Here is an 11,274-nt window from a genome sequence, read left to right on the forward strand (position 1 = left end):
GATTTGATCCGATCGATTTACACAATCTAAACTGAATTATGTTTAAATTTTTTGATAAAAAGATAAATATATCTCTGATTTTTGTTTTAAAAAAAAAACCATAATCCAGTGGGTTATGTAAATTGATTGGTTTAACCGGATCTGATAACAATTGAATTTATTGTTATTATTATAAAAAAATCAATTTTATTCTAATTTGTTAAAAAATTTAAAAATAACGGATTTATTAATACGTCCAATAATAATGCGACATATAAGTATCTTTACAAAAAGACGTTTTATACATCTTTATGGAGCATCTCCTTAAAAAAAAGGAAAAATAGACCCGTTTAAAAAGAAAATATTTTATTATTATGGACAAACTTGAAACAAGATTTTCAGTTCCAGAATAAAGAAGTGTAATCATAATCTCCATTAATCATTCAGTCGTCTATAGATCTTGCTGATTATAGTTAGTTTTTCAAACCTAAATTATCGGTAAAGCTGTTCGCATTTGATTCTTTAATTATAAAAGTCCTGTTGATGTGGTTTACCTTCTGTCATCAACATTGATGATATTCCTAATTAGATCTAATCTAGTAATAATAAAGCAGTTGAGGGTGATGTATAGCTTGGGTTACGATTTGGTGACAAGGACAATTTTGGTTGAAAGCATTGACACGCTTTGGTCCCTATACTATTTTGGTGTTGATGCAACAACCATTTTGCCTTTACTTTTTGAAGTGACTTTATAAGAGGAATAGATCCAAAATCAACTGCACTAATGAGTGTGTGGAGGAGGCCTTACAATTAAACACCTCGTGCCCCCTTTTTTTGTTCCTCATCATTTTGTTGAGTGTTGACGTACATTTGTTCAGAAAAAAAAAATATATATAGTGCGTGTCTTAGCAGCAATAATATTAGTTTATTCATTATTCCCCACATGATTAGCTTAGCACACAATCAATATTAAGCTATTGGGTCAACAGAAGATGCTACTAATTGTGCACTCACATAGATCACGACTGAGAACAGTGTGATGGGATTGGAAAAATAATCAAAATATTACGCTGGGAAAAAAAATGACAAGCTATAGATAGATTATGCGAGTGAAATCGTATAAATGTCAAACCGACACCATATATTGATGGTTACGATTATTGATAGTAGCTACTTGCTGGGCACTTCCCGCCTACTTTCTAAAAACAAAAAAATATAATATTTAATATTGAAAATATGTTGAAATTAAAGAATACTAAAATTTATTATTTTTAGTCTTCAATTAGTTATCAATATTTAACAGTGTGAGCTATAATATATTGTTGGATTACTTAACTAAATGAATTGGATTTAGTTAAAACTTAAAAATAATTGTCAAAAATAATAAATTCTAATAACATTCTAGTATTTCTTGTTAAAATTTAAATTTCTATGATTGTAATGTAGAATTTATGATGACTTTTTAACTTAAATAGCTATAACTTGTAAGAGGTTGCTAATAAGGATATATTGGTTCAATAAAAAGAGTGATAAAAAAGCCCGGATATTATTGCTCAACAATAACTTTATATTGAAGTGGAGAGAAACCACGTTTCAAATTGATGCTTACTTATAATTTATTCTTTTTAAGAGAAACTTAATAGGTTTTAGGTTGTTTAAAAGCGGTAAATGACAACATAATGGGAAAAAAAGAGGGAAAAACGTTGTACAAAAGCAACTAACTAGTTGAGCACCAAATTAAAAAAATTTTCAACTTGTAGTTATTTTATAGATATTTTATAGAGGGCAGAGGAAAAAGAAAGGGAAAAGTAGTAGAGGAAAGGCTTCTAGTTTTGGAAGGAATAAGGACCATGACGTTGCAATTTAAAGTTGTATTTGGCAACAGTAAGAAAAGCAGTGTTCCTGACGCATGGATTCTACTAGGTTTGGAAATTGGAATGAACTTTGCATCACTGAACAGGGAAACTTGCACCTAAGAGGAACTTTCAGTAATCAACATCCACCTTCAACAAGAAAGTAGAAACAGCAAAATATCTTGTTATCTTAATCCATTACGGCTAGTTGTCACAGACGCAATGGTTTCATTTATATTATTATGAAACTAAACGGGGTACAACCCCCAACCGTTAACCCTGAATCAATGATTAAAAAAAAAAAAAACTTACATTTTCTTTTTTAAAAATGCTTTATACTTTTCAAAACTAAATCGGTGATGGCTGGACAAAATTTAATGAGATATACAACATTGAATTACTGAATTTGCATAACAATACATTACAATGCAAAATGAACAAAGAATTACTGCCTTTATGTAGAAAAATAACTAAATGAAGCAGCACATAGATACCAAAGAACGTGAAACATGTGGTGGTTCCTATGAAACTACTTTTCACCTTACAAGATTTCTACATGTGATGCACATGAACGCTTCAACTTCATGCGGAAGCTGGTTCAGATGCAGCTGCAGCAGCTCGCTTCTTGGCGAAGTATTCTTCAGCACGCGCAAGGTTTTTAGCAACAGATGGCTTAACCCATTTCTTACGGCCAGGAAGCACAGTGAGGGAACAACCAGCACTCTCTAGTTTCTCCTTTGCGGATGTTGAAAAAGCACGGGCTTTAAATGTCAACTTCTTACTAAGCTCTCCTTCACCTAAAATCTGAAACAAAAGCACAAGTTTGCAACACATTATTTTCTTTCTTCTTTCGTAATCTCTATCTCAGATACTTTGTACAGGTTGTTGATCTATCAAAAGTCAAAACAAGATTCTGGACCTTAAGAAGTTAAATTCACTGCATCATTAACTCGAAGCAAAGGCTTTCTTAAATACACTTGTTGCAAAGGTGTGCTTCTTGGGAAACCAGAAAAGCATTTGCATATTACAGATATGACGCTAGAATTTAATCAACAAATGCATGGTGCTCCATGTGCTATAGTTTCAGTCCCTAAACACTAGCCAATATGCTTTCAGAAGAATAGAAGTTAATTACTAGAGTTATTTCAAATGGCTTCTTCAAAATATTATTGAAAGCAATGTCAATGTGAAAATACAGTTGGTTCACCCAAATTTTGTTGCCTTCTGTAGAAAATGATCCTTTAATAATTCACTGTGCAATGACAGAAATGTCATTAGATCTCATTATTTCAATATCAATCTTTTTCAAGTGTTTGGTCTCCTATCAAAGATAGATTTGGATAGGGGAAGGATATTTCATATTTAGAATTTCAGGTCCTTGACATGTCCACTAAAATGTCATTTAAAATTTGACTTTATAGACAAACCCATTAAACATGAGTCTGATCCAAGAACATCTGGGAATTTCAAGGAAATTTACTCTAAGCATGAAAATGGTATAGTTCTTTTATGGTAGATTGTGCTAAGAAAATGTGGCATCCTCATTTGCTGTTCAAGATCATATATCCTAATACCCTAACTCATTTAATCATCAAGAAGGGAAAGTAAGAGAAAAATATGCCACATGATTTATATGCAATTGAATCAATACATGATCTGTACCTTCAAAGGAAGTTTCCTTTCTCTTCCTGATGGATTAATCACACCCTTCTCCTTTAGAGTTTCAAGAGACACCTGTTCACCATCCTTAAATCTAGCATCCTCTATGTCCCTCAGATTTACATGGACATATTTTGGTAGCCCAGCACGCATACCTTATCAAAAGAGAAGAGAAGGGAGAAAAGGGGCATCAAAAAATGGTTCCGGAAGAGATACATGCACATGCAAATTATCTTTTGCAAGAATGCTTGCTTCCCTTATTAGATACTATAAGATCATGATAGCGCTGATTAAATCATGATCCGGTTGTAGGAACCAGGCGCAGTATGGCCAACTCCACAAAAGGTTATGAGCCATGAAGGTAGAACCACACAGCTAGACATAAACAGGCATACGAAACCAGTATATAGCAGTTCTCTTAAGTCTTAACTAGGATTTTATTTTCAGCTAGAAAGAAAAACTCCATGCAGCACATCACCGGAAATAACCTTCCTTGTTAGGCGAAGACCAACCACCAGATTATTGGTCTACCAACAGAATTGAACAATCTAGCATTACGCTCTATCTAGTAGTGATACATTAATACTTTTCTCTATTGTTTAATTACCATGTCGGATTAAAGCTCACCATGCAATAGATGCAATGAAAAAACCGATTAAGCTATACATGGCAATCATAATTTACTGTTTCTTGTAGCCCTCATCTAAGTTGCAATAATTGCATTGCAGAAATGACAAAATTGCCTTGAACATCTCTCTGAGGTTCAAGTCATAATCTAATGAAATCCAATCTAGAAGCCCCTATTCTGTAGAAATAAAACATAAAGCTTTTATATTTTGAACATAATAGCATACCGCCAGCAATTCCTCGAAGTTTGGGGATTCGACGGTAAAGGGGCATCTGACCACCCTCGAAACCCTTCCTGACGCCGGGGCCAGACCGTGACTTCTGACCCCTCATCCCAAAACCACAGCTTGCGCCTTGCCCCGCCGATATGCCTCTTCCCTTTCTCTTCGCCTTCTTCCTCGAACCCGGTTGCGGGCCCAGGTTGTCAAGCCTGAACCGCACGCTCGAAGCCCCCGCCGCAGGGGCAGGGGCAGAAGCTGCCTTGTTCACCACCGAGAGGGGTCTTCTGAGCTGCACCCTGAGCGTTGCCGTGTAGCCGCATGGTGTCGAGTTCAACTTCTTGAGGGATCCCTGCAAGTTGAAGCCATGAAATACATGAGCATGGAGTGAAAGGAGACAGAGAGAGCGGTAATGAAGAGAACAGGTGGCAACCTTGAATGGACAAGCAATAGACGGAAATGCGGGTGGCTTTCTGGTGCCGAATGCGAGCGAAGTCGTGGTGGTGGATGATACCGGAATTAGAGAAGCTGAAACTGCCATGTCTATCACTCACTCCACACACTGCCATGTCTATCATAGGATAAGTTTTCTTTTCCCACTTTTTTCTTTCTTTATTTAATTATTTCTATTGTAATTTATATTTATACTACCATCAAAATTTACCTATAACATAAATTATAAAAAAAATTTTAAGTGTAATAAGCGATGTTTCAATTATTTTAACCGTTAATTTTAATTAATATATATTATATATATATTTTATAGTTCAGATTAACGGTTAAAACTTAAAACCATAGTTGTAAGAACCGAATCGGTAATCAAACCGATCAGATTACTGATTTACTGGTTTATTGGTTCAACCGATAAATCGTTGGTTGAACTGATAAAACCGGTTTTACGTATAAAAAATATAAAATACTAAAAATAGTCATAAACTTAAAAAATTCAAAATACATATCTTCAATTCTTCACCAACATTTTAAAAACAACCAAGTTTCAAAGTCTAAAAATAACTAATACAAACATAGGCATGAAATTAGTTAGTACTAGTACAATAGTATCTTAATTAAACACAATAAGAATAACAATTCATAAACTAAATCCAATGAGTGATTTAAATTCCCTATTCAGCAAGATAGCAACCTTAAAGGCTTAAATAGTTAAATTCACAGCAACCTTAATATAGTTAAATTCACTGCACAAGCATATTCATAGTCTCAAGCTTTCAACAAGCATATCCATCCCAGAAATTTCAAGTGACAGCAACCTTAAAGGCTTAAATAGTTAAATTCACAGCAACCTTAAATAGTTAAATTCACAGCACAAGCATATTCATAGTGTCAAGCTTTCAACAAGCATATCCATCCCAGAAATTTCAAGTTTTCATAATAGAACAGAATAACATAACATTAGTCATAACAGCTTCATAATTTCAAGTTTTCAACAAGCATATTCAACACAGAACACATCAACATAACAACATTATTCGTAGTTTCAAGCTTTCAACAAGCATATTCATCCCAGAAATTTCAAGTTTTCATAACAGAATAGAATAACATAACTCAATTATTCATAAGTCATAACAGCTTCATAATTCCAAATTTTCAACAATCATAGTCATAGAGCAGAAGTGCAGAACAGAGGAGAACAACATATTCAACTAACATGTTTGACACAGAAGAAGACGAAGACGACGGCGACGGCGACGGCGCGGCAACGGCGAGGAAACGGCGACGGCAATGAGAGACAGGGACGAAGCGGAGCCGCGGGTCTGTTCTGTTCCTTCAAACTTCAGAATGGGTGTCCGGTGGTGAGACGAAGAAGACGACTGCGGCGGCCGGCGGCGGCCGGCGGTGGCTCGGTGAGTGACAGAGTGAGGTGAGGAGGTGAGGGGAAGGGTTAGCCGTTGTGGTGTGGTTACTGGTTAGGGGATTAGGGTTGGAGAAAGTGGAAAGTGGAAACAGGGATTTTGGGGGTATTGGGTATAGCGTATACGAGACTTGAGTCTTTTTTTTTTTTTTTTTCCTAAATAAACCAAAACGACGTCGTTTGGCAAATGAATTTTAAAAAAAGCTTCCAAACCAATCGGTTGAGCAAAAACCGCCAGTTCTTCGATTTTCATCAGAACCGGCCGGTTCAATCCAGTTTTCAGCGGTTCTCTTTCATATTCGATCATATTAATCAACCAGATCAATTATAAATTCGATTCACTGATTTTTCGGTCGAACCGATCAGTCTGATCCAGTTTTTACAACTATGCTTAAAACAAGAAACTCTTCCTAAACTATTAAGTTACCAATATTTGAACTATACTTGTGACAAAACAAAAGATCATTTATATAAGATTACTCATTTGTGCTTTCTCCAACTCCTACATGCTATATTGTTTTCTTACTCCTAATTACTTTTGTTTATTTATTATTTGTATTGGCCATTGCTCGTTTTATTTGTTTTTGGGCTGGTCAGAGTATCGTATTTTCACTTGCAGTTGTTTTACTCCTGAATCTCAACACTCGTGCAGTGATTTGGGCTTTTGATGTTCTTGGATCTATTCCAGCTATTTAATTTTTCAATAAGATCCAGTAGTTGGCCCTGATATATTGGGCTTTTAAACGTAAGAAACCATTCAACATAAAAAAAATATTAAACTAAAACAAAAACAAAAAGATTAAACACATGTATTGGACGCAAGAAAAACAAAATTATACGAAAACAATCAATTATTTTTATAAAATATATAATAAAAATAAAATAAATTAAATAACTCATATATTTATATAAATATACAATGACTAATCACCGATTGAATTTGGATGTGTTTAACGCCATCCATCCCAATCTTTGTTGTATTATGTTTTTGAAAGCACTATTTGACTACCGTAGAGAGCACTAGTTAATAGTTATTAAGGTATTATTTAAGAGTTTAACCATATAAATTGGCTTAGAAAATACGTGTTAGCACGCAAGAATAGCACATAGGTAAAACCTGGGAGATGAGATGAGTGAGGTAACAAACTAGCATACTTAAGCGAGAGCTCTTAGTAGTTAGTAGGTACTGGCATCATAAATTGGGTATAAATATAGAATAGGAGAAGAATGACACCTCTTATTAGGTTGGTGTTGCCGTGTTGGTGAGTGTGCCCTCGGGGCTCGAGTGTGATTATCCTATGTCCATACCTAGCTTACTTAGAGCATACCATTTCAGGATATTTTTCCAAGTTCATCATACTAGTTAATCCACCCCAAATATATCATGTCATTTTTATTTAGCTTCGCATCGTAGGGCGTGGTAAATTAAATGTCACCCAACACCATCATGACATATGCGTTCTCTTAAGAGCTACACACTATGCTTGTTTAGCCCACTGTAGTTCTTTGTTTCAGCAAATTGAGGTTACTGTAGTTGCAATTCTTGGAGTCCATTTCTAACTTCATTCACAACCACCACCCAACAAAATTAACCACTTTGCTATTCTGGATTTCTGAACTTATATTGTAAGTAGATAGATTCCCTATCAATTTTGTTGATGTCACCTTTTTCTTATTTTCTTATCTTTACATTCATATTCTTATATTCAGATATTCGTAAGGCTAAAATTTTTTTATTATAGATTATAAATGTGTGTAAATTAGGACTCGCAATGGATAGAGTAGGGTGGATTCTGTTCTAATTCTACCTGTGGGTTAAAAATTTTATTAAAATTCTATCCTACTCTATTCACAGGTTGAGAATCTCTTAATCCTAACCCTACCCGCATCCTAAAGTTCTAAACCCTACCCTATCATACCCTACCTGCTAAAATATCAATTTTTTTTTCAAAACAAATATAAAATTCAATAATTCTAAATTTCATACATATTAATAAAATAAAAAATAAAAAACTAATACTTTAAATTACTAAATTAATTAATTAGTCTAGTGGATGCTCACTTATTGCAAGATATTATATGAAAAAAATTGTGGATTCAACTCTTACCTCCTTCACTGTATACCTAATTTTTATAAAAATATGTGTTATATATGGAACGCTAATAGGGTAGGATAAGGTACCCCCTAAGTAATTATATTTTTTAAATTCAATTTAAATGAAATTATTACATGTGTGATTTCCTTTTTTAAATTGAAATTTTAGAGAAAACTGAAATCGAACGTTTCTCATTTCTTACAATTAAAAATTTATGAATATAAATTTGGAGGGTCTGATTTTCTTCTCCTAAAAAAATTTACCGTCTGATTTCTAACGTCTAAACTTAACGGTGTATTTTTTATTTATGTTTGTCACGTTTGGATATGTATAACACTATACTCTAGCGACTTATAACTTTAGAAAATGCCATTTTTAGTCCAATATCAAAATTAATTTCTGTATATAAATATGTCATGATAAATTGATCCAAAAAACACAAAAATCAAATAAATATTAACATTTTCTAGTGTTGAGATCACGAAAAAGAAATAATAATTATTCTTAGATTATTATAATTTAGTGGAACCCAAACACAATAGAAATTATTTAAAAAAATGATTATTGAAGATCATATCCGACTCCTATCATTGTTCTGATATGCATGCCGAAAAAGTTGAAAATGATTTTATATAGGGGGGTTTAATTATATTTGTTCCCGGTTGGGAATGAAGGCAAGCTACGATAGAGAAGAAGAGATAGGAAGTGGTAACATTATGGTGAAAACTATATATGGAGCTAGATATATATTAGGAGGAGAAGCTACTTTTATAAGAATGAAAAAATGGCTATATGCAAAGGGAAACTGCAACCGAAATTTCGAAGTAATAACTAAACAGCTATTCGATCACAGAAAGTTAGATGGAGGCTGAGCCCCCAATGAAGTGGCAATGAGGGAGGCACAGTACTCATTGCGGAGCTATGTGAAGATGAAGACTAGTGAGTAGTGAACTATATAATAACCTAACTCTTTGACCTCCATTTTTGGGGGTCAATATATAATAAGACCAATCAATCACTACTATTGATCCATCCAGTCAAAATAATATCTTTGATTGCATATGGTAATGGGCACATAGGGGATAAAGACAATTATCTGATTCTTCTTCTCACCATATATCACCCATCTTATTAGTAGTTAGTACCAAGATAGTGATGTAGCTTTCATTTGCTTTCGTCTCGTAACTAATTACTTCCAAGCTCATGAATTATTTTCTTACCATAATACTCTTCTCTCTTGACCTTTTCCTCCAAACATGCCATTCCTTCTTGTGTTCTTTTCTTTATGTTAGTCCCAACTCCCAACCAAAGTCACACCAGATCGAATCACTCCATATTCATTCATGTGAAAATAATAACTAATAACTAATAGTTATTACATGATTCCACATGTTTTATTAAACTGTTTAATATATAATTATATATACATCTTAGCTATTATCGTCATTTTACCAAAATAAAAATAAAAATTATTAAAAACTAATACTTTTTATTAATATAAGTTAGCATTTTGCATCATTACTTTATTTTTATACTAATAGGATTTAAGATTTAGAATAATTTAAGTTGGCCAAAATATTAATCAAATGAAAAAAATTTAGCGACCAACAAAATTTATTATTTTTTGTTAATACTTTTAACTATCGGTCTAATACTTTTTGTTTAACAGTCTAATAACATATTTTTAATTTATACTTTTAAACATTGTTGGTTAATTACTAATCTAAAATAATAAATTTTATTAGTCAGCGTTTTGCTAAAAATAATATCCTTAATGCTTAGAAATCAAATTTTGGAAAAATTACTATTATTCTTTAAAAATTAACAATATTGTACATAATATTCTTCTATTCGTAAAAGCGTACTTTTAATTTCCCTTGAAATTTAAGTTATTATTATCGAATAACATTAAATTACTGCCTTTGAAAAGATTAACATGGACATACATAACAAAACAAAATGTACATATATACAATAATAATAGTTAAACCCAAACTTTTTATTCAAGGTATAGGACTAATTTTATTTCTAGTACTAATTTATTTTTTTAAGTTTTCTTCTTTGAGAATGCTAGTTGTAATTTGGAACTTTTTTTAATTATATTTCTTGCTATTACTATTAACCCAAATAATCCTACACTTAGAACCGCTTGTTCGTACCAACAAATACCCAGAAACATAAATACTAACTACTTCTTCAATAATGATAACTAATTTTTTTGTATGTGTTAAAAATGAACACCAACATATATTTATAAGATGAAATTACTAAACAAAAATGCTACATGCACATAAAAAATTTGTCATCATGTATTTAATTATGTATAAATATATACGTTGTTTAACTTATTTTCGATATATATTTCATATAAATATTGATGTTTAAATAAAATAAAACTTTATTAGCTTGAATTCAAAATTTTAGGTTCCAATGGTTATTGTATCATTTAACATTAAAGAGAAAGTATACCTAGAACAATGTGATTAGGAAAATAAATTATGTTTGAAGAAAAGCATCAAGATCCATCTATAGATGCTTTTCGAAAATAGATAATGAGTGGTAACTTGAAATTGTCTTTTAACTAGTCAAAGAGTTAGAGAGTTTATAATAATTATGGAACATGGTTGAAATTCCATTAATACATATAAAAATTTTCACCTGCACAGCTCCTATTGTTAGCTGGTTTTACTAGGTGGTAGGCTACAGTGCCATTTGCATACCAAAACAAAAGAGGTTTGTTTGTTATTAATATGTGAGGTCCTTTTCTTTAAAATTTCATTCATTGTTTCAATGATTCATTTATTCTTTTAACTTAATTTGCAAAAAGATGTTTATCAAATAGTCTTGTTCCTGAACTCGTAACTAAAAGCATGGGAGTTATTTGCAAATAAATACACATCGTTGTCTATTATTATTTCAGCAATTATTATTGCTTAGAAGTTATTACTCAATGTTACTATTTAATCAGGTAC

General features: G+C 32.4%; 1 protein-coding gene across 2 annotated transcripts; it reads right to left on the reverse strand.

The window, feature by feature from the left end:
- Positions 1-2,205: 2,205 nt before the first annotated feature.
- Positions 2,206-6,299, reverse strand: LOC107618851 (large ribosomal subunit protein uL15c). Of its 2 annotated transcripts, none has more exons than XM_016321022.3 (5): positions 6,003-6,299; positions 4,770-4,898; positions 4,346-4,688; positions 3,495-3,646; positions 2,206-2,636 (listed from the first exon to the last, which is right to left on the reverse strand). In XM_016321022.3, exons 2-5 carry the CDS (start codon positions 4,875-4,877, stop codon positions 2,415-2,417), a joined length of 825 nt encoding a protein of 274 aa, XP_016176508.1. In that variant the 5' UTR covers positions 4,878-4,898; positions 6,003-6,299; the 3' UTR covers positions 2,206-2,414. The 2 variants fall into 2 exon arrangements, with proteins under 2 accessions (XP_016176508.1, XP_020966718.1); XM_021111059.2 differs by having other exon boundaries at positions 4,770-4,907; positions 6,003-6,293.
- Positions 6,300-11,274: the final 4,975 nt, after the last annotated feature.

This window comes from Arachis ipaensis, chromosome B9 (assembly GCF_059453495.1).
Source record: "Arachis ipaensis isolate K30076 ecotype BB chromosome B9, ASM5945349v1, whole genome shotgun sequence".
NCBI lineage: Eukaryota > Viridiplantae > Streptophyta > Magnoliopsida > Fabales > Fabaceae > Arachis > Arachis ipaensis.